This window comes from Xyrauchen texanus, chromosome 16, assembly GCF_025860055.1.
Source record: "Xyrauchen texanus isolate HMW12.3.18 chromosome 16, RBS_HiC_50CHRs, whole genome shotgun sequence".
Classification (NCBI taxonomy): Eukaryota; Metazoa; Chordata; class Actinopteri; order Cypriniformes; family Catostomidae; genus Xyrauchen; species Xyrauchen texanus.
This window is the reverse complement of record NC_068291.1, coordinates 23,287,308-23,307,444: the sequence shown is the minus strand read 5'-3', so window position 1 is coordinate 23,307,444 and position 20,137 is coordinate 23,287,308. Positions and strand designations below refer to the sequence as shown.

At 35.8% G+C, this 20,137-nt stretch overlaps 1 protein-coding gene across 3 annotated transcripts in view; it reads left to right on the top strand.

The window, feature by feature from the left end:
- Nucleotides 1-17,508, top strand: part of LOC127656667 (receptor-type tyrosine-protein phosphatase epsilon-like) — a 29,218-nt gene extending 11,710 nt beyond the window's left edge. The window contains exons 1-20 of one of the 3 annotated variants that reach the window (XM_052145086.1): nucleotides 243-269; nucleotides 2,503-2,574; nucleotides 2,674-2,770; nucleotides 4,293-4,366; nucleotides 4,556-4,689; nucleotides 5,057-5,147; nucleotides 5,535-5,611; nucleotides 6,023-6,059; nucleotides 6,201-6,298; nucleotides 6,537-6,656; nucleotides 8,233-8,396; nucleotides 11,089-11,224; nucleotides 11,313-11,462; nucleotides 11,800-11,893; nucleotides 12,060-12,136; nucleotides 14,386-14,520; nucleotides 14,665-14,790; nucleotides 14,911-15,062; nucleotides 15,245-15,380; nucleotides 15,895-17,508. In XM_052145086.1, coding sequence (XP_052001046.1) covers nucleotides 2,505-2,574; nucleotides 2,674-2,770; nucleotides 4,293-4,366; nucleotides 4,556-4,689; nucleotides 5,057-5,147; nucleotides 5,535-5,611; nucleotides 6,023-6,059; nucleotides 6,201-6,298; nucleotides 6,537-6,656; nucleotides 8,233-8,396; nucleotides 11,089-11,224; nucleotides 11,313-11,462; nucleotides 11,800-11,893; nucleotides 12,060-12,136; nucleotides 14,386-14,520; nucleotides 14,665-14,790; nucleotides 14,911-15,062; nucleotides 15,245-15,380; nucleotides 15,895-15,969 — 2,043 coding nt within the window. In that variant the 5' untranslated portion in view covers nucleotides 243-269; nucleotides 2,503-2,504 and the 3' untranslated portion in view covers nucleotides 15,970-17,508. Of the gene's footprint in view, nucleotides 1-242; nucleotides 270-2,180; nucleotides 2,281-2,502; nucleotides 2,575-2,673; nucleotides 2,771-4,292; nucleotides 4,367-4,555; nucleotides 4,690-5,056; nucleotides 5,148-5,534; nucleotides 5,612-6,022; nucleotides 6,060-6,200; nucleotides 6,299-6,536; nucleotides 6,657-8,232; nucleotides 8,397-11,088; nucleotides 11,225-11,312; nucleotides 11,463-11,799; nucleotides 11,894-12,059; nucleotides 12,137-14,385; nucleotides 14,521-14,664; nucleotides 14,791-14,910; nucleotides 15,063-15,244; nucleotides 15,381-15,894 lie in introns of those variants that run through there. The other 2 variants (XM_052145087.1, XM_052145085.1) reach the window with 2 other exon arrangements.
- The last annotated feature ends 2,629 nt before the right edge of the window (nucleotides 17,509-20,137 follow it).

The window sequence follows — 20,137 nt, the reverse complement described above, 5'->3', positions numbered from 1 at the left end:
TATTACAGAATTATTATTGTTATCATTATTATTATTAATGGAAATTCTGTCATCATTCACCATCATGTTGTTCCAAACATGTATGACTTTCTTTCTTTCATGCAAAACATTAAGGAGGTTTTAGACAGAATGAGTCTCTATTTACGTACAGTGAATGTGTTTTTTTTCTCTCCATATTTTGAAAATGAATGGTGTCAGTCCCTAACACTCTGTCTAACATATTTTGTGTTCCACAGAATACAGGTCACATGGATTGGAGCAACATGAGGGTAGGGAAATTATGACAGAATATTAAATTAGGGCTGAACTATCACTTTAAAGAGATAGTTCACCCAAAAATGAAAATGCTCTCATCATTTACTCACCCTCATGCCATCCCAGATATGTATGACTTCCTTTCTTCTGCAGAACAGAAATTATGATTTTTAGAAGAATATTTCATCTCTGTAGATCAGTACAATGCAAGTGAATGGGTGCCAAAATGTTGATGCTTCACAAAGCACATAAAGGAATCATAAAAGTAATCCATACCACTCCAGTAGTTAAATCCATATCTTCAGAAGTTATATGATAGGTGTGGGTGAGAAACAGATCAATATTTGACATTTTTTTGCTAGACAGTATTCTACCTTCCCAACAGGGGACGATATGAAGAGACGAATATGAATCACCAAAAACACTAGAAAAAGAATGTGAAAGTGATCTGTTTCTCTGTTTCTCATCCACACCTATCACATCGCTTCTGAAGTCATTGATTTAACCACTAGAGTCTTATGAATTACTTATGCTGACTTGTGTGATTTTTTGAGCTTTAAAATGTTGGCACCCATTTACTTGCATTGTATGGACCAAAAGAGCTGAGAAATTCTTCTAAAAATCTTCATTTGAGTTCAGCAGATGAAAGAACGTCATACACATCTGGCATAAGGGTAAATAATGAGAGAATTTTTTTGGGTGAACTATCACTTTAAGGGCTCTTGTCAGATCTGGATGAATTTATCAGTAAGAAGAGAGGTTTGGAAATGCGGGTAAATTCGTAAATACTGCTTATGACATGCAGGATGCAGGAAAAAGTGCACTGATATATTTCTGAGCTGATTTAAAAATGTACACTTGTCACAAGAGCCCAAGTACGCCCAGCTGCCAAAAAGTTACTCAAGTAAATGTAACGGAGTAAATGTAGCGCATTACTACCCACCTCTGTGGAACTGACCATCTGTAAGATGCATTTCCATTTTACAATTTTTTTGTTTGAATTTAAATGCATTTAAAAAAATTATAATAATTGAAAAAGTAATATTTTTTCAAAAGTAAAAGTGTACTATCCTATCTGGTGTAAAAAAAAACGTGTCCTACTTTCTCAGTTTCTTAGCCGCTGCTGGTTGTGGGCGGTAGATGTTACATCTCTAGAGAACGTCACTCTTTGGACCATTAATTGAAATTAATTTTAGATTTGCTCACATAGAGGAAAGATTCTCAGTGAATGGAATGAAAAGAAATGTTTTTAATATGGGTTAATGAATCTCTTGAGGAGCTTTTGCACCCTGAGTGTATCGCACTTTCTGCAGAGGTTTGTCAAATTGCACATTTTTGAATTATGATTTTTAACTTGTAAATACACTAAATAATGGTAACCTGCAATTTCTACTTTAAAGAGCTACGTATCGGAACAAACCCTTAACATTAGTTTTGTTGGTGTACCATGTAGTCAGTTTTATTCAGGGAGGTTTAAAGGGATAATTTACCCAAAAATTAAAATTCTCTCATCATTTACTCCCAGATGTGTATGACATTCTTTCTTCTGTTGAACACAAATGAAGATTTTTAGAAGAATATCTCAGCTTTGCAGGTCCATACAATGCCAGGCTACCAACATTTATAAAGGCAGCATAAAAGTAATCCATACGTCTCCAGTTTTTAAATCTATATCTTCAGACGAGATATGATAGGTATGGTTAAGAAACAGGTAACTATTTAAGTCCTTTTGTACTATAAAGTATCCCTCCTGCCCAGTGCTCTATATGCAGAATGAATAACAAAAAAACAAGGAAGTACATTTTGCTATGTATTAATAGCAAAAAACGACATAAATATTGATCTGTTTCTCACCCACAGCTATCATATCACTTCTGAAGACATGGATTAAACCATATGGCTCACACGCATGGTTTAAGTCATATGGTTTACGTTTATGCTTTTGGACCTTCAAAGTTTTGGTACCCATTCAATTACAATAGTACCCATTTCATTCAAAAGTCACATATCTGGAATGACATGAGGGTGAGTAAATGATGAGAGAATAATTTTTTTTTGGATGAACCAAAATTTCCTTTAATAATATTTTTTCTTACTTGAATAAACACCGTTTATTTCAATGTTACAACACAAAGTAAATTTTTTGCAATGTAAATTCAGTAAATTAAGTTATTTTTGTTTATTCCTAAATCTCTTCTCTCTGCATTATCAAATTTTATGTTTGTTTGTTTCTCTTGTTATATGTAGCCATGATGGTCCTGTTTCTAGTTTCAACAGCTCTCATTTCAAATAGTTCCTCTCATGGAAACCTGACCACAGGTATGTCTTCTATAGATGCCTCTGTTTCTCACTCAAAATAGTTTCTCAATGATAAGCATGTGGAGAAACTTACCTCACTTATTCCCATTGTCTGTTCAGAGTCTCCAGCTCCTCAGGGCTCACGTGTGTTAGCCACAGGTCTCGTCACCTCTCTCCTGCTCGTCATCTTTGTTCTCCTCATCGCTTACATTCTGAGGTGAGAAACACACACACAAAGTCCTCGGACACATAATTCAGGCATATGAGGTATCATTTGAAAACTTAGAATCTGAACTGTCCATAGAATACCATAAATTCTGCATTTATGTTGCATAATATAACAAAATAATGGCCGTAATATCTGCGTCGCAAATAATGCCTCCTAGAGTTGATGTGGTCGAAATATTTATGTGAATGTAAAAGTCTTTCGCATAGCACTTAAATGGACAAGTCATATATCAAATGAAAGCTCTCATTCTCAGGAATGTGACTATACAGTTATTATTTAGCTGTAGTACCACAATTTGAAAGCTTTTCAAAAGAATCACATAGAGAAATATGATTTCTGTAAGACATAAAATGCAAATGTCTGTTTTATGCACTGATCAATGCAGCTCTAGGCCCCAAGTAACCAAAAACGTTATATCTGCTTTTACCTTTTTCTAAAAGATTTGCCATTTTTTTACTTGTCTGTGAGCTTGTGTGAATAATCCAATGTTATATCCAAGATGACTAGAACAAAATGTGTTGTCCAGCAGAAAAAGCATGCTAAACACATCATCGGAAAACTATGTTATTGTCTATTGGTGATAAACATATTTTATATTATCACAAAGGGGAGAATCCTAGATCTGTAATGACACCTTTAGTCCAGTCAGAGGCCTAGATATTTGATGAAACAAGGGGAGGTGGTGCATGAGCTTAAAATTAGACTGAATGTCTATGGATGAGCACATCTGTGAGGGCTAAATGTATAAGAGCACCACCTACATTTCAGATCTGCATTTGTGACGGAAGGTGATAGAGGAAAAAAAAACATTCATAGTACTTGCTGCCATCTAGTGGAATAAAATAAGATGTTTTAAATGGAGATAAAGTGAACAGAACCAGAATTATATGCTTACAAAAAATATGTTTTTGTTGTTATGATGAAATTTCTGTTTATCATAAGCTTGTAAACATATGCAATATGTTTTATGATTAATGGGAGTATTTTTTTATTTGGGTGGTGTTCTGAAAAAAAGTGACACTTTTTTTGCAATTAGTGTACAGTATGTGTGAATAGTGAGCTTTTAAATTTGAGTGTGAAAAATTGAGACGGCAGCCCAAAAATGCACCAGAGTTTATGAGGTACGCAGAGAGCATAAGTAAGCCGTTCATAGGTACATTTTCTTGAAAATTGTGAACACTTTGTCTCTGTGGCATTGTAAAAATGTATCTGTTTGTTTTAGCGAACTCTCCCAAGAGAGACAATAACATTGACTTGACCAATGGCGTGAGTTGGTGGGTGATTATGACCCTGGCTAGTTGCTCCAGCAGAAGCTGCATGTGTAGTAAAATTTGAATGCAGTTGTGATAGTTTGGCAGAGAGTCATTCAGTCTCAGCTGCTCTGAGGTATCAGAGAACCAAGCAGTCTTCCTTGAGAAATAACTTTAGATTTTGGTGTGTATTGTAACTTTTTAGTAATTTTTAATGTTTCTTTCCACCTCTAAATTTCTTAACTATTTTTAATCTTCAGGTTTAGAGAGCAAAGGAAGAATCTTGTTGCCTCAGTTGACAAGAAGTTGCCAAATGGCTTTTTGGAAGATCAAGGTAACCTTACCTTCGATTTTGAGTACACTCACTGTTTGTTGCTGTTTGTCCAATTTCAAGTCTATATTTTTAGAACTGAATATTTAGAAGCTGGAGGCAGCATTGAGAGAGATAAAAATAAAGTAGTGGGACTTGAGCCACTTCATTATTTGTTAGAATACCTCTCTGTTCTTTATCTTTTTCTCTCAGAACAAACAGTGGTGCTCCTCCCAAGGTCACCCTCTCCATCAAAGCGTTATTTCCCCATCCCGCTCGACTCCCTTGAGGAAGAATTCAGACTACGCATGGCAGATGATTGCAAACTCTTCAGAGAGGAATTTAATGTAGGAACCCTCACAAAAAACTTTCTACATTTTTACATTTAAAAAAAAACATTGTTTAGTATGTTTTTCAAGCAATTTGAATTATGGGGACACTAGAAATGTCCTCATAAACCACATTTATAGCATAATACCCTTGTAATAACCAGTTTATAACCTAAATAAATTTCCTCACAAACTACCCAAACCCGTCCACACACACACGCACCCACCCACCCACCCACACACACACACACACACACACACACACACACACACACACACACACACACACACACACACATTACTCATTCTCCACAAATGCACTCCCTCGGTTTTGTTACCTTATACACTTGGATATTTTTTTTCTACCTCTGCTGCTCTTTTATAGTCTTTGCCTTGTGGATTTGGCTGTGGCACCTTTGAAGAGGCAAGCAGAGAGGAGAACAGAGAAAAGAACAGATATCCCAATGTTCTGCCCTGTAAATATTCCTCACTCTCTCACACAAAAACTTTGCAAATATTGTGGAAAAGATTGTTTTTTGTCAAGTATTATTGGTAACACTGTACAATTTTAAGGTTCCATTTATTAACATTAGTTAACAACATTAGTTAACATGTACTAATAATAAACAATACTCTGTAACTGAAAACATTTGCAAGATGTTGCATCCATACCGCTAAGTGTGTCCAAGATGACTGCCATAAAACAAATGACTGATTTCACCTTTAATTGCATTGAGTTTGTAAAAGATTTGGATGGGGGAAAGTCATGTGTCATTTAGGAAGTGATAAAAGTCATGTGTGCAAAAATAGTCCTGAATCTCAGAGATACTGTACCTATAGTAAAACTTGTATTTCCTTGACAGATGACCACTCCAGAGTGCTGCTTTCACACATAGATGGATATATGGGCTCAGATTATATAAATGCCTCTTATATAGATGTGAGTACTTTTTTCAGTGCTTTTCAAACCAATACGTAGGATTTTTCCCCCCGATTTCCAACCCAATCCATTGTCAAATAATGTATTGTCAAATTAATGCTAAGTTGTACTGTAGCTACCCTTCACCCTCTCTTAAACTACAGTACCCTCTTGTATAGAACCCCATAGTACCCTTCTATTTTATAAACAATAGCTTCAAGTATAGCTTCAGATTAGTTAGTAAGGAACAGCTTTTAATTATGCCCATGTACAGTAAATGAACAACTGCTCTACATGAGTGACAGACGTGTTTTTATATATATATATATATATATATATATATATATATATATATATATATATATATATATATATAATTTATTTTTTTTGTCTGTTTTGAGACTCAATTTTGATTAATTTATCTTTCTTTAGGGTTACAGAGAAAAGAACAAATTTATTGCAGCTCAAGGTAAGCAAGCGTATTTTTTCACTTGTTGATTTCGCTTCCCATAACAAGATTTTTTTTAGCAGATAATACTATCAATGTAACACAATAATTACAGTCCTTAGTTTTACTTTTTACTGGTTTCACCTTCGCTCTTATATGCAGGTCCAAAGCCAGAGACAGTGGGGGATTTTTGGAGGATGGTTTGGGAGCAGAAATCTACTACTATAGTTATGTTGACCAACACAAGAGAGAGAAAAGAAGTAAGAGAGGAGATTGCAAAGTCACATCAGGGACAAATTCAATGTCAAATGGGTTAACATGCAAATAATAGCTCAGAAACAGGAAAGGAAGGGTCTTGGTTTATTCAAAAGTCTATATTAGTCTATGTCAAAACCCTCCTAGTGTTTTGCATAAGTATTTTGTAAAATATTTGCAGCTATACCTTCAAAGATCAAATTCTGCTCCATATATTGTCTAAGGTTTCTGTTTGACCTGCAGGAAAAGTGCCATCAGTACTGGCCTGAGCAGGGCTGCTGGATCTATGGCTGTGTGAGGGTGGCAATGGAAGATGTTTCTGTCTTGGTGGACTACACAATCAGGAAGTTCTGTGTGCAGCATGTGAGTTGTCATTTCCTTCCCAAACATTACAGCATTAGTAATCAAATGCCCTTTATACTATACTAATGTGTATTCTATTGCTGTTGACATGCCAGCAATTTAGTAGCTCAAATTTACAGAATATGTCATACTCTTGTGGAATAAATCATCCCATTAACCCTTTAAGCCCTGAGGGTGTTTTTAAAGCTTTCCTTTTTAAGCTGCATACCCAAAATTAAAATCTTATAACAAAAAAAAGGAGGGTCAAGTGTTTGGTGCCATAGTGGACTAAAGCACATAACTGGTAATCAGAAGGTTGCTGGTTCGATCCCCACAGCCACCACCATTGTCTCCTTGAGCAAGACACTTAATCCAGGTTGCTCCGGGGGGGATTGTCCCTGCAATAATTGCACTGTAAGTCGCTGCCAAATGCATAAAATTTAAATGTAAAAACTTAAAACTTAAAAAAAAAAAATAATTATTATATACTGTAGATTATGATACATTCTGAGACTCAGCCTAAGAAACTGCTGAAAAAAACCAAAAACTTATTTTTCTGATTTGACATTATATATCTCTGGGTGTAAATAAGGTGGCTCAAAAAACTGTTTTTGTTTTGTTCCCAATCATGTCAACTGTATCTAAAAGCAGCTCCAAGACAAATAAAACATAATGATTGTAAATAAGAACTAATTACACACTCAAACACAACAATGATTTCAGTAATGAGAGTTCACAGAATGAGTGTCATTTGTGTTAGTCGTTGAGTCTGTGCTATGTACTTGGCGCGATCTCCTGGTAGTCATATGTAACAGTAACTAATCACATGTCTCTCTGCCCAAATATGGATGATTTTTGCACTGATCTGAACCCAATCTGATTGGTTTAGCGTTCCATGACGCTACATTATTTCCGATGAGATCATCTGATCCAGAAAAGTTAACGTGTTTTCAGCCAGACTGCAAGATGCCAGATAGCCATATGCTGTGTTCACATTGTGCTTTGTGTCAATGATCTAATGATCTATGCTTATTATTATGTTGCTTGTGGGCTTATTTGAAAGATAATGGTAATTAGATATGTTCTGTTTACTTATCGTGAAGGTATAAGTGAAAACGTGGCATATAAGCAAAACCTGTTTAAAAGAAACATAAATATCAAAGACAAATAATTAGCTATTGCTCAATATATTTTTAGTTGTGAGTAAAAAAGACGTGTTGTATTCTATTCTATGAGAGCTTTCCATCAACATATGACACGTATTTGATGAATTTCATGTTTTTGCTAATTACTATATATACAGTGCAACATTTTCCATAAATGATCAAAATGGAACACTTCTGATTTGTATGCAAATTTCAAAGCACTTGTTCAGTTTTGGACATAATACCTACATGCATTGTAAAGTAGAGCCTCTAAGATATCGATGGATACCTATTTTATATTGGTCATGAATGTAGTTGATAATACTTTTACAATTAATATTTTTTATCAGAGCTTAAAGGGTTACATTTTGTTATTGTATTCCAATTTGCTTAGTGTTTTGAATGCAAGGTGGTGTCCTTGGTTACAACTGTGTGGCTGTGTGGTTTTGCAGCATGCTGCTGATGGTTGCAGACCTCCAAGGTTGGTCACTCAGCTGCATTTCACCAGCTGGCCTGATTTTGGTGTACCCCTCTCCTCTATTGGTATGCTTAAATTTCTCAAGAAAGTCAAGAGTGTCAATCCTGCCCATGCTGGACCAATCATAGTGCACTGTAGGTAAGACTGCTGACAGCTTATACTCTCAATAAAAGACTGATGAAATTGATTCCAAATTAGTTGTTGTGTTTTGGCAAATGTCAAAATGTGTCCATAGAGTATTTGTTTATTAATTACAAATCAACACCATAGGCAACAACTGATTTGCACACCACATACCACATCTATTAAAAATGTTAAAATATGACTACTACATATGTACTGTAGGTGAGATTGTAGATAGGCCTAATTATACAAACAGTATGTAAATAAATAGATTTTTATGTAACTTTACATGCATTTTGCAGACACTTTTATCCAAAACAACGTGTTTTTCTGTTCCTCTGTACTGTTTGCCAATTGTTTTCCCATGTAAACATGCTATAGACGTATGTCTCTGACCGCTGCATGACTAGCTGTTTTGACATTGTCTCGCATAGGAACGCCATGTTCTTTAGTCACCTGTAAGAATTTAAACTTTTAAAAGGGGGTCTGGAGACACCTGCATTCTGCTATATTTGTTATGCTGTGTCTAGCTTTTTTAGGGCAAGAAATTGCTTGCTCTGAATGCCCCTCTACAGTGCATTCAAGTGATACTTTTTATTAGTATGTGTGTTCCCTCACTTAAAACAAAACAGGAATTTCATACTTCACAAAGAAGGAATACACTACTAACGACACAGCTATAATTATTTATACAGTATATATATATATATATATATATATATATATATATATATATATATATATATATATATATGTAATTCTTGTTGCACCCTAATATGTCTTGGATAGTATCTTTCTGATGTAATTGAAACTTTGTTGAAGGAAACGTACTGTTTCCTTAAGATGATTTGCTTATGTTGTGTTTTTCCTCTTCGCTAAGTCGCTTTGGATAAAAGCATCTGCCAAATGAATAAATGTAAATGTAACTAACATTTTATTGTCTATCATTTTGAAAAAAGTCAATTAGATTTATAAAGGGGCTTTTGAGAATGCTTGTGAATTCAGTGAAACCCTTGAATATTTAAACTATAACAAACATTCTGAAATGCTAAGTATGCAGAAACAACCACCAACACAGATGTCTTGTGGCCTTTTGTGAGTAGAGCTCAGCCCTCATGTGGAACTGTTAACAACTATAGCCAGAATGACAGACTGACTTTAAAGCTGTGTGAAAAGTCCCTTACTGCGGTGGAATAACAAGCCAACCTTTGTGTTGCAGACATTTGTCCTTCCCTCTATGTAGCCAGTGTAAAAGCATAGTGGTGGGTTTTACATCAATTTTAGCATAACTTTTTTCAGGTGTAAAGCACTATACAGTACATTAATATGACAAGTATGTGCAGGAAACATTTGTTAGAGCTGATGTGTGTGATGTTACAATAAAATGCTTGGTAACACTTTATAAAAACTTTAATTAATAAATCATTACTAACATTATATAATGCTTAACAGATCATTAGTTAATGTATATTCAAATATTTTGAAATATGAGATAATGTGCTTGTTCATTTTTACTGATAATTTAACTAACATTTACTACTGATCTGTTAAGAATTATGTAATGCAAATTCAGAAGTTATTAAACAGTTTTTCTAGGCTGTGTTTGTTATTATGTGTTGTTGTTGATGTCTGTAGCAAGCATATAAATACATTTTACAAACCACCTCTTATACAAACTTGTTACAGTAGCTCAAAGCCCAATATTAAATGTAGGTACTAATCATTAGTAAACCTTTGTAAACATTTATATTGGATGAATAGTTTCAAATTTAGATTAGTTACTGCAAAAATATGAACACATAATTAATAAATGACTTGTAAAGATGTGTAAATAGTAAATGCATGCATAAATACGACAACAAGAAAACAGTAAACCTTTGGCCTTTACAGACCTTAAATAGCTGGACATTAATGATAGTTTGTTAACATGCGTAAAGTAGTGAAAGATCCTAATAATTTCTGAAAACATTTGCAAATGAAAAAAGTGCTCAAGTTAATTTATGAATACTTTATGAAAAGGTTTAATTACATGATTCAAATGCAAATTAACAAATGATCTGTTTGTCATTTGTAACTTTTTAAATATACATTAACTAATGATCTATTAAGCATTATATAATGTTTGTTAATCATTTATTACTGAAAGTTAATATAAAGTGTTACCATTACTCTCTCAGATTCCAAGCATAATGTGCAAAGAGGATTACTGTTAACTGTAAATTACTGTATCTCTGTAGCACTATCAGACACTAACATATTTATTTATTTATTATATATATTTGATCTGGTGCTTTAGGACCATTATTATAGAATTGATCCCATGTTTAAAGGAATAGTTCACTCAAAATGAAAATTCTTTCAATATTTACTCTAATACTTCCTAATGCTGTTCCAAACCGATATAACTTTCTTCCTTGTAACACAAAAAGAGATGATAGCCAGAATATTATGTTACATTAACCATTCACTTTTCTTGCATAATTTTTTTCTCAATATAATAAAAGTTAATAGTGACTGAGGCTAACATTCTGCCTATTTTGCCTGTTTTGGGGTTTGGAACGACATGAGGGTGAGTCAATGATGAAAGACTCCTCATTTTAGGATGAACTATCCCTTTAATTTATTTGAGCACATGATCTAGCCCAGAATAGTAATTTGAATGGAAAAAATATTTCTCTCAACTCAGTGTCTTTCTCTCTCTGTGCAGTGCTGGGGTTGGAAGGACTGGAACGTTCACTGTGATTGATGCGATGATGGATATGATGCACGCTGAAGGAAGGGTGGACGTGTTTGGCTTTGTATCCAGAATACGAAAGCAGCGTTGTCAGCTTATCCAAACAGACGTAAAGAACATTCTGCAGCCCATTTTTGCTGTGCATATTTTCATTTCAGCATTACAAAGCCACTGACATTGCTCTGTCTCGCCCACAGATGCAGTATTCATTTATTTACCAGGCACTTTTGGAGCATTACCTGTATGGTGACACTGAGTTAGACATTGCCTCGCTGGAAGGCCACCTCCACAAGCTCCACAACACACACATACACATGGACCGAGTGGGTCTGGAGGAAGAATTTAGAGTAAGAAACACTTTCCCATCATTCAACCACATGTCACCAGTTTTCCCCTTTCAGTTATAGTGCACATGCAAAATTTGGTTTGCTAAGCAAGAGCATGCATGTACCTCGTACAGGATTATGAACATTTAATGACAAATCTTAAAGGGATACTTAACTCAAATATGAAATGTAATCACTATTTACTCACCCTCATGCCATTCCAAACCGTTATGAGTTTCTTTCTTCTGTGGAACACAAAAGGAGATATCATTAAGAATGTTACGATTGAATGGCAGAATGTGTCGTTGTGTTTGACCTGAATTTATGTGATCTGTACTTTTGTTTGGAATCTCCATAGAAACTGACTAATGTTCGCATAATGAAGGAGAACATGAGAACCGGAAATCTGCCTGCCAACATGAGAAAGAACAGAGTATTGCAGATCATCCCATGTAAGAATATATATGAACAAATGTATCATTTCAATCCTTTTTTGTTTTCTTTCTTTCTTTCTTTCTTTCTTTCTTGTTTTCTTTCTTTTTTGTTTTATTTCTTTCTTTCCTTCAAAAATGTATCCATAACTTTCCTAATGTAATAATTATCCTGTCTTATTGCTAGATGACTTCAACAGGGTAATATTATCCATGAAGAGAGGGCAAGAATGCACAGATTACATTAATGCATCTTTCATAGACGTAAGTATACTGTTTAATAAATAAATGTGCTATTAATATGTAATAATATTGTAATTACTAGTTTAAAACATCTATGATTTCAAATAATGGCCTAGGAAGGGACATATGTTTGGTTCACTCAAGTGAAAAGCAATCACATTTAACATGGTATTTGTTCAGTTCTTACATTCTGCATGTATTAGTAAATGCTCTATGTTTAATCTCCTGAGACCCAAGGGTGACTGCTGTGTGCATTTTCCATTCCCCTCTTTAATTTGTTAGCACCTAATACACATGTACCTAATAAACATGCAAAAAAATAAGCAAATTTACATTTTACATTTATTCATTTGGCAGATAATTTTATCCAAAGCAATTTACAAATAGGAACACATAAGCGAATCATCTTAAGGAGACAGTGGTACCAAAAAGTGCCATATTACAGTCCAGTTTTATCAGCATCAGATTATTATACATGCAACATGTGTGGCATGTTCAGAGAGGAAGGGCATTATCTTCCTGATATTGTAGAGTGTAAATCTATATGACCTTGCGGTCTTTGAGTTGTGGTCTGTGAAATTTAATTTGTTATCGATGGTTACCCCTAGATTTCTGACCGTTTTGGAAGGTGTTACTGCTGTTGAACCCAGCTGCATGGTGATGTTGTGTTCAACAGCAGGGTTGGCTGGAAAGACAATGAGTTCGGTCTTGGCTGGGTTAAGTTGCATGTGGTGTTCCTTCATCCAGGCTGGGAAGTCTGCCAGGCAGACAGCGATTCGAGCAGTCACTGTGGTGTCGTTGGGCTGTAAAGACTAGTAGAGTTGCATGTCATCGCCGTAACAGTGGTAAGAGAAACCATATGCCTGAATGATGGGTCACAGTGATGTTATGTATATAGAGAAGAGAAGTGGCCCAAGCTCTGAACCCTGAGGTACCCCAGTAAGCAGATGATGTGGATTGGACACCTCACTTCTCCAGGCTACCTTGAATGATAGAATTCAGAAGATTGGAATTAAAACAGTCAAGCACAGTTCCTGTGATGCCCAGCGAAGAGAGGGTGGAGAGTAAGATCTGATGGTTGACTGTGTCAAAGGCTGCAGAATAGTCTAGTAGAATCAGGATGGTGGATCTGGATCCAGCTCTCGCCTGTCTCAGCGAATCAGTGACAGACAGCAAAGCAGTCTCGGTGGAATGTCCACATTTGAAGCCTGACTGATTGTCATACAGCAGCTGCAAGAGATTGGTAGAGATTTGATTGAAAACTGCCCTTTCAAGTATTTTTGCCATGAATGAAAGGAGAGAAACTGGTCTGTAGTTTGCAATTTGTGTGGGGTTAAGTGCAGCGAAGATACTCGAGCCTGCTTAAATGTAGTGGGAAAAGTGCCTGTAAGTAGATATGTGTTAATTATGTGTGTGAGTGCAGGTAAGATGGATAGAGAGATGGCCTGGAGAAGCTGAGAAGGAATAGGGTCAAGGGAAAAGGTTGTGGGTTGGTTGGAGGGGAGGAGTTTAGGAAATAGTTCTCCTAAAAATGTATGGCAACATATGTGGACAGCAGGTCCACAAGTCAGTTTTTTTTTATTAAATAGTTTTAGTTATTCATGTTTTTGAGATGTTACAGAAATTACATAAGAAATTAGCATAATTTTATTCAGATTTTAAGAGTGAATCCACTGAGCTGCACGGAGAGCTATGGAATGTTCAGTTAATGACTTAACCTCCAATGTGCTGTCTGTCTGCACTGGTCTCAAAACAGTTAAAAATACACTTCATATTCATCCTAACTCCATATACAGTATAACGCATCTGAAAGCAAAATGTTCAGCTTTTGGATGAACTCACTGATTCTCATTGTGATAATACACCGTAAATATAGGAATTCTAATGTAAACGTTGTGTTATTGTACACATTAGTCTACATTGTGTTTAGCAGTGGGGCATTTCACAATCTTTTGACTCAAACAGGTTTCAATATAAAAATGTTTTTGGTTTCTTACCAGATGTAGTTTTGTTGGTGTTTCTCCCAAAGACAAAAATTCTGCGATGGGCAGCGCCATGCTGTTTTTCTCACATGACTCAGTAGATCAAAAGTTTAACCATTTACTGACAGCACTGAGTCTCATGAACTGAGATCAGTAAGTTTAAATGAATTTAAATTATGTTTTTCATACAACGAAGACAAAATACAACGTCCACGAGTCCACGGGGTCATACGAGGTTATAGAAGGCATTACAATATAGACGTATAACAGTATGTGTTACCTTTGCAGGGTTACAGGCAGAAGGATTACTTTATAGCAACTCAGGCACCATTGGTTCACACTGTACAGGACTTCTGGCGCATGGTTTGGGAATGGAAGTGCCACTCTATTGTTATGCTTACAGAGCTAAAAGAGAGAGAGCAGGTACAGTTTTTGTATTTAGATATTTATCTTTATGTGTATATATTAATTTGTATAATTAACATTAATTATCCGGACAAAAGAGGTCTTCTTAAAATATTCACACATTTACTTCCTCTCCTTTTCTTGCTTTTACACTTGCTCCAGGAAAAATGTTTCCGTTACTGGCCAGCAGAGGGCAGTGTTTCATTTGGAGAGTATGTATTGGAGCTGAGGAGAGACACACTGTGTGAGACTTACAGCATTCGAGACATGCTGCTGTCCTATGCACCTGTGAGTTAAATATGCAGTGAATTTGAGCATTTTATGGCCCATCATATGCTTCACTTAGGAGCTTAATTTATTATGGTGAAATTTGTTGACCGTGCTACGGCTGTATTGTTCTGTTTGAAGGAGAAGCAGACTCGTCTAATCAGACAGTTCCACTTCCACGGTTGGCCAGAGATTGGAATCCCATCTGATGGGAAGGGAATGATTGATATTATTGCTGCAGTGCAGAAACAACAGCAGCAGTCTGGAAACAACCCTATAGTGGTGCATTGCAGGTATACACACAGTCTCTATCTCTTTACCTCTCTCTCACACACACACACAACCATATATGTTCTTTACTATAATGCATACTTGAAAAGGAATTATAGGAAGGAAGGATCTTTTTTTTTTAAATAATTGTTTTTTTGTGTGCAAAACGTATATCAAATTAATCTTTCTTTCTGGGTGACATCAGTGCTGGTGCAGGCCGGACCGGAACCTTCATTGCTCTAAGTAACATTCTAGAGCGGGTCAAAGCAGAGGGGTTACTTGATGTATTCCAGACTGTGAAGAGTTTACGCACTCAGAGACCACATATGGTCCAAACTATGGTAAGGATTTAACACACTAACCTGACATACATACAGTGGCCCCCCAAAATATGGGAATGTACTACTGTATGTAATGTACTGTATGCCACAAATTTACAGTATGAATGTCAAAGTATTAGTTAGCAGAATATTAAATATCAAACCAAAACCGTTTTAAACAGTAAGTGGCATTTACTGTATTTTAAAGAACGATAGGGCACATACACTTTTCATGCTAAATAAAATAAAGCAATAGACACATTGTTCAAAATGTTGACAAAAATTATTTGGACACTTTTTGGTTGACAAACTGACTTCATATTTGCAAAAATGGCTCAAAAAAGGAAAGTTATTTCTGAGAAAAGAAGAGAAGTAATATACTTGCAGACACTGCTTGGTTTGATATTTTGTACCATATGCAATGAAAATGCTTTACATGTTCCATAAGTGTCCAGATATTTTTGATATACAATATATGCTTAAATCACATCATTGTGTGAATTTAAACATGTTGTATTTTACTCTGTCTTCACAGGAACAGTATGACTTCTGCTACAGAGTGGTGCAGGATTTTGTTGACATCTACTCAGACTATGCTAATTTCAAATGAATACTACTTCTCAGCAAACAACATTTATATTATATTTATAGGGGTCATGACATGAGGGATCACATTTTCCCGGATCTTTTGACATATAAGAGGTTATAGTACTATAAAAACATACTGTATTTTTCAGAAAAAACTTTCCCCTCACTTAAAAAAAAGCATTTGTTGAAACCAAGATGCATTTGGAAAATTCCTCCACATTGTGACGTCACACTGTGGTAGACATTTGCATCTGGCTGCCTCCATAACAATACATCAACACCTACTTTACCTTTAATCGCAGTGAGTAGTGTGATGGCAACCAAAAAAGAGAGGAGGCCAGTCAAGAGCAGATAGCCAATTGGAACAGTGGGCGTGTATTGTCCCACTGTTAAAGGAAAAGTAGCATCAAAACCTGCTTGTATCTGATAGAGGGTCTGAATGAGGGTGGAAAATGATTATGTTTTACAAATATATGACTGTTTTTTGTGTAAAATTTTTTTTACAACTGTTATAAGTGGACCTCAAGGAACATAAAAAAATTATAAATAAAGGGCATGTCATGACCCCTTTAAAATGAAGAAAAATATTACTGTGGCTTAGTGACACTCCACACACTTGACATTTACTATTCTTGTCATTTATATTCAGTAAGGTAATATTTTGAATATCACCAGACTCCAGTGGCTTTACCACATCAAGTCTTTTGCATTGTTTTTGTTCCATATGTGTCAATGTTCTGTATGGACAATTTTTTTATTTGACCAGCATATTTTCTGTGTACATTAACACCCTTTACTACAGAATTATTTGAAAAATTGTGTTCACGTTAATTTATATTTCCATGACTGAATAAGTGTAAAGCATTCCATTATCAGTATTTGTTCCTTCTCATCCTGCTGCTTGCTTCCCTGAAAATCTTTGCATGATTATTTGTGTGTACAATAAGTAATTAGGATACTTCCAAATTTAAATTTTAAAGCAATTCTTGGCCAGATTCTGATTTGTATCAGTCATGATAAGTCATTTGTACCAAATCAATTTCCTTCACCTTTCACCTCACCTTCACATCCTAACTAAGGTAGCTAACCACCTCATGAAACTTTAGCAGGCTTAAAGTTTCTACACGACAATGCTCTTTATAACTTAAATACTGAAGCCAATGTATATGCTCGAGATGTGAAAGAAATCCTGTTAAAAATGCTTTAGGACCCTTTTTAGATTATGCCTGGTTCATAACAGACTATGAATATGAGTATACAAGGTCAGATATGGATGAAAACAAAATAGTTTCTAAGGAAGTAACAAATCTTGTAATCTTGGTATTGATATTTGGTAGTTGGTAAGTCTGAAGTTATTAATACATGCTATAAAGCATGGTTTTGTTACACTTTCATTAAGATTAACAATTGTTTTCTTTTAATACCTGACTATTTGTCTGCTCATTTGAATAAGTTCAAAGAAAAAATAAAGTCCTCTGTACCATCAGAACAATATTCTTTCAAAGGGTGATAAATAATGAAAAGAAATGAGAAAACATATGCCTTAATTGTACAACATTATTCCTGGTTAACAGTTGCAATAAATGTTTTAGTCAAAACTTTGTGTGCTCTAGTCTAGATTTTTTTTTAAATGATTTGCACCTTTTGACTCACATACATAAAAAAGACCCTCCACACTAAATGAATGGAAGTCCCCAAATTAAATATTTAAAACTGCCATCAATGATTACCTCTTCTGACAGAAGCATGGAAGGCATGTTCCACTTTTTATGATTGTAATATACTTATAAATTAAATAAATGGACAGGACAGTTTTTTTATTTTAACAAATTTTACAATACATGCTACCTAGTTCACTAGAATTGTTGTACATATACAGTGCATCTGGACAGTATTCACAGCGCTTCACTTTTTCCACATTTTGTTGTTTTACAGCCTTATTCCAAAATGGATTAAATTCATTATTTTCCTCAAAAATCTACAAACAATACCCCATAATGACAGCGTGAAAGAAGTTTGTTTTAAATCTTTGCAAATTTATTACAAATAAAAAACAAAAACAATTACATGTACATAAGTATTCACAGCCTTTGCTCAATACTTTGTTGAAGCACCTTTGGCACCAATTACAGCCTCAAGTTTTTTTGTGTATGATATAACCTTGGCACACTTTTTTGGGCAGTTTCTCCCATTCTTCTTTGCAGGACCTCTCAAGCTCAATCAGGTTGGATGGGGAGCGTCGGTTCACAGCCATTTTCAGATCTCTCCAGAGATGTTCAATCGGGTTCAAGTCTGGGCTCTGGCTGGGCCACTGAATGACATACACAGAGTTGTCCCATAGTCAGTCCTTTGTTATCTTGTCTGTGTGCTTAGGGTCGTTGTCCTGTTGGAAGATGAACCTTCGCCCACGTCTGAGGTCCAGAGCGCTCTGGAGCAGGTTTTCATCAAGGATGTCTCTGTACATTGTGGCATTCACCTTTCCCTCGATCCTGACTAGTCTCCCAGTTCCTGCCGTTGAAAAACATCCCCACAGCATGATGCTGCCACCACCATGCTTCACTGTAGGGATGGTATTGGCCAGGTGTTGAGCGGTTCCTGGTTTCCTCCAGACATGAGATTTGCCATTCAGGCCAAAGAGTTCAATCTTTTGTTTCTCATGGTATGAGAGTCCTTCGGGTGCCTTTTGGCAAACTCCAGGTAGTCTGTCATGTACCTTTTACTGAGGAGTGGCTTCCGTCTGGCCGCTCTACCATACAGGCCTGATTGGTGGAGTGCTGCAGAGATGGTTGTTCTTCTGGAAGGTTCTCCTCTCTCCACAGAGAAACGCTGGAGCTCTGTCAGAGTGACCATCGGGTTCTTGGTCACCTCCCCGACTAAGGCCCTTCTCCCCCGATCGCTCAGTTTGGCTGGGCGGCCAGCTCTAGGAAGAGTCCTGGTGGTTCCAAACTTCTTCCATTTACGGACGATGGAGGCCACTGTGCTCATTGGGACCTTCAATGCTGCAGACAGTTTTCTGTACCCTTCCCCAGATCTGTGCCTTGATACAATCCTGTCTTGGAGGTCTTCACACAATACCTTGGACTTCATGACTTGGTTAGTGCTCTGACGTGCACTGTTAACTGTGGGACCTTATAAAGACAGGTGTGTGCCTTTCCAAATCATGTCCAATCAACTGAATTTACCACAGGTGGACTCCAATCAAGTTATAGAAACATCTCAAGGATGATCAGTGGAAACAGGATGCACCTGAGCTCAATTTTGAGTGTCATGGCAAAGGCTGTGAGTTCTTATGTTCTGTACATGTGATTTTGTTTGTTTTTATTTGTAATAAATTTGCAAAGATTTCAAACAAACTTCTTTCATGTTGTTATGATGGGGTATTGTTTGTAGAATTTTGAGAAAAATAATGCATTTTTATCCATTTTGTAATAAGGCTGTAACACAACAACATTTGTAATAATTGAAGCGCTGTGAATACTTTCCGGATGCACTGTACTAAAGTAAATGACACATTATGATCCATAAGTTACATTTACATTTATGCATTTGGCAGACGCTTTTATCCAAAGCGACTTACAGAGCCCTTATTACAGGGACAATCCCCCAGGAGCAACCTGGAGTTAAGTGCCTTGCTCAAGGACACAATGGTGGTGGCTGTGGGGTTTGAACCAGTGTACTTCTGATTACCAGATTACCAGTTATGTGCTTCATAAGTTTCATATCAGTACCTAAATTCACTAACTTGAAAACTGATTTGGAAAGAGTGACCAACATGACTGTTAATAAACAATGATATGGTTGTACAAAACAGGGTGTAGAGGCATTATTATTTTATTATAAGGCATTTATAAAAAAAAAAAGAAACTACTAAAATGACCCACTTAAAAACGTACTGTTGTGTACACTTTTTATATGCTCACAATTACAATAAACATACATAAATAAATAATAACAATAATTCCATAACCAGCTGAAATTTTTGAACTTGAATCACCAAATTATTTTACATTTGGAAATATAATATAAATAAATATATTATGCTGTATAAAGTTGTAGTAGTGTGCCGTTTCCCAAGATGTTTTGATAAATATGTTATTGAAATTCGAATTCACACATTTTACTGCAGTGGTTAAAATCATTAATTTGGAGTGACTATGCCTTGAAGAATAGACTCCCTTCGGAATAGACTG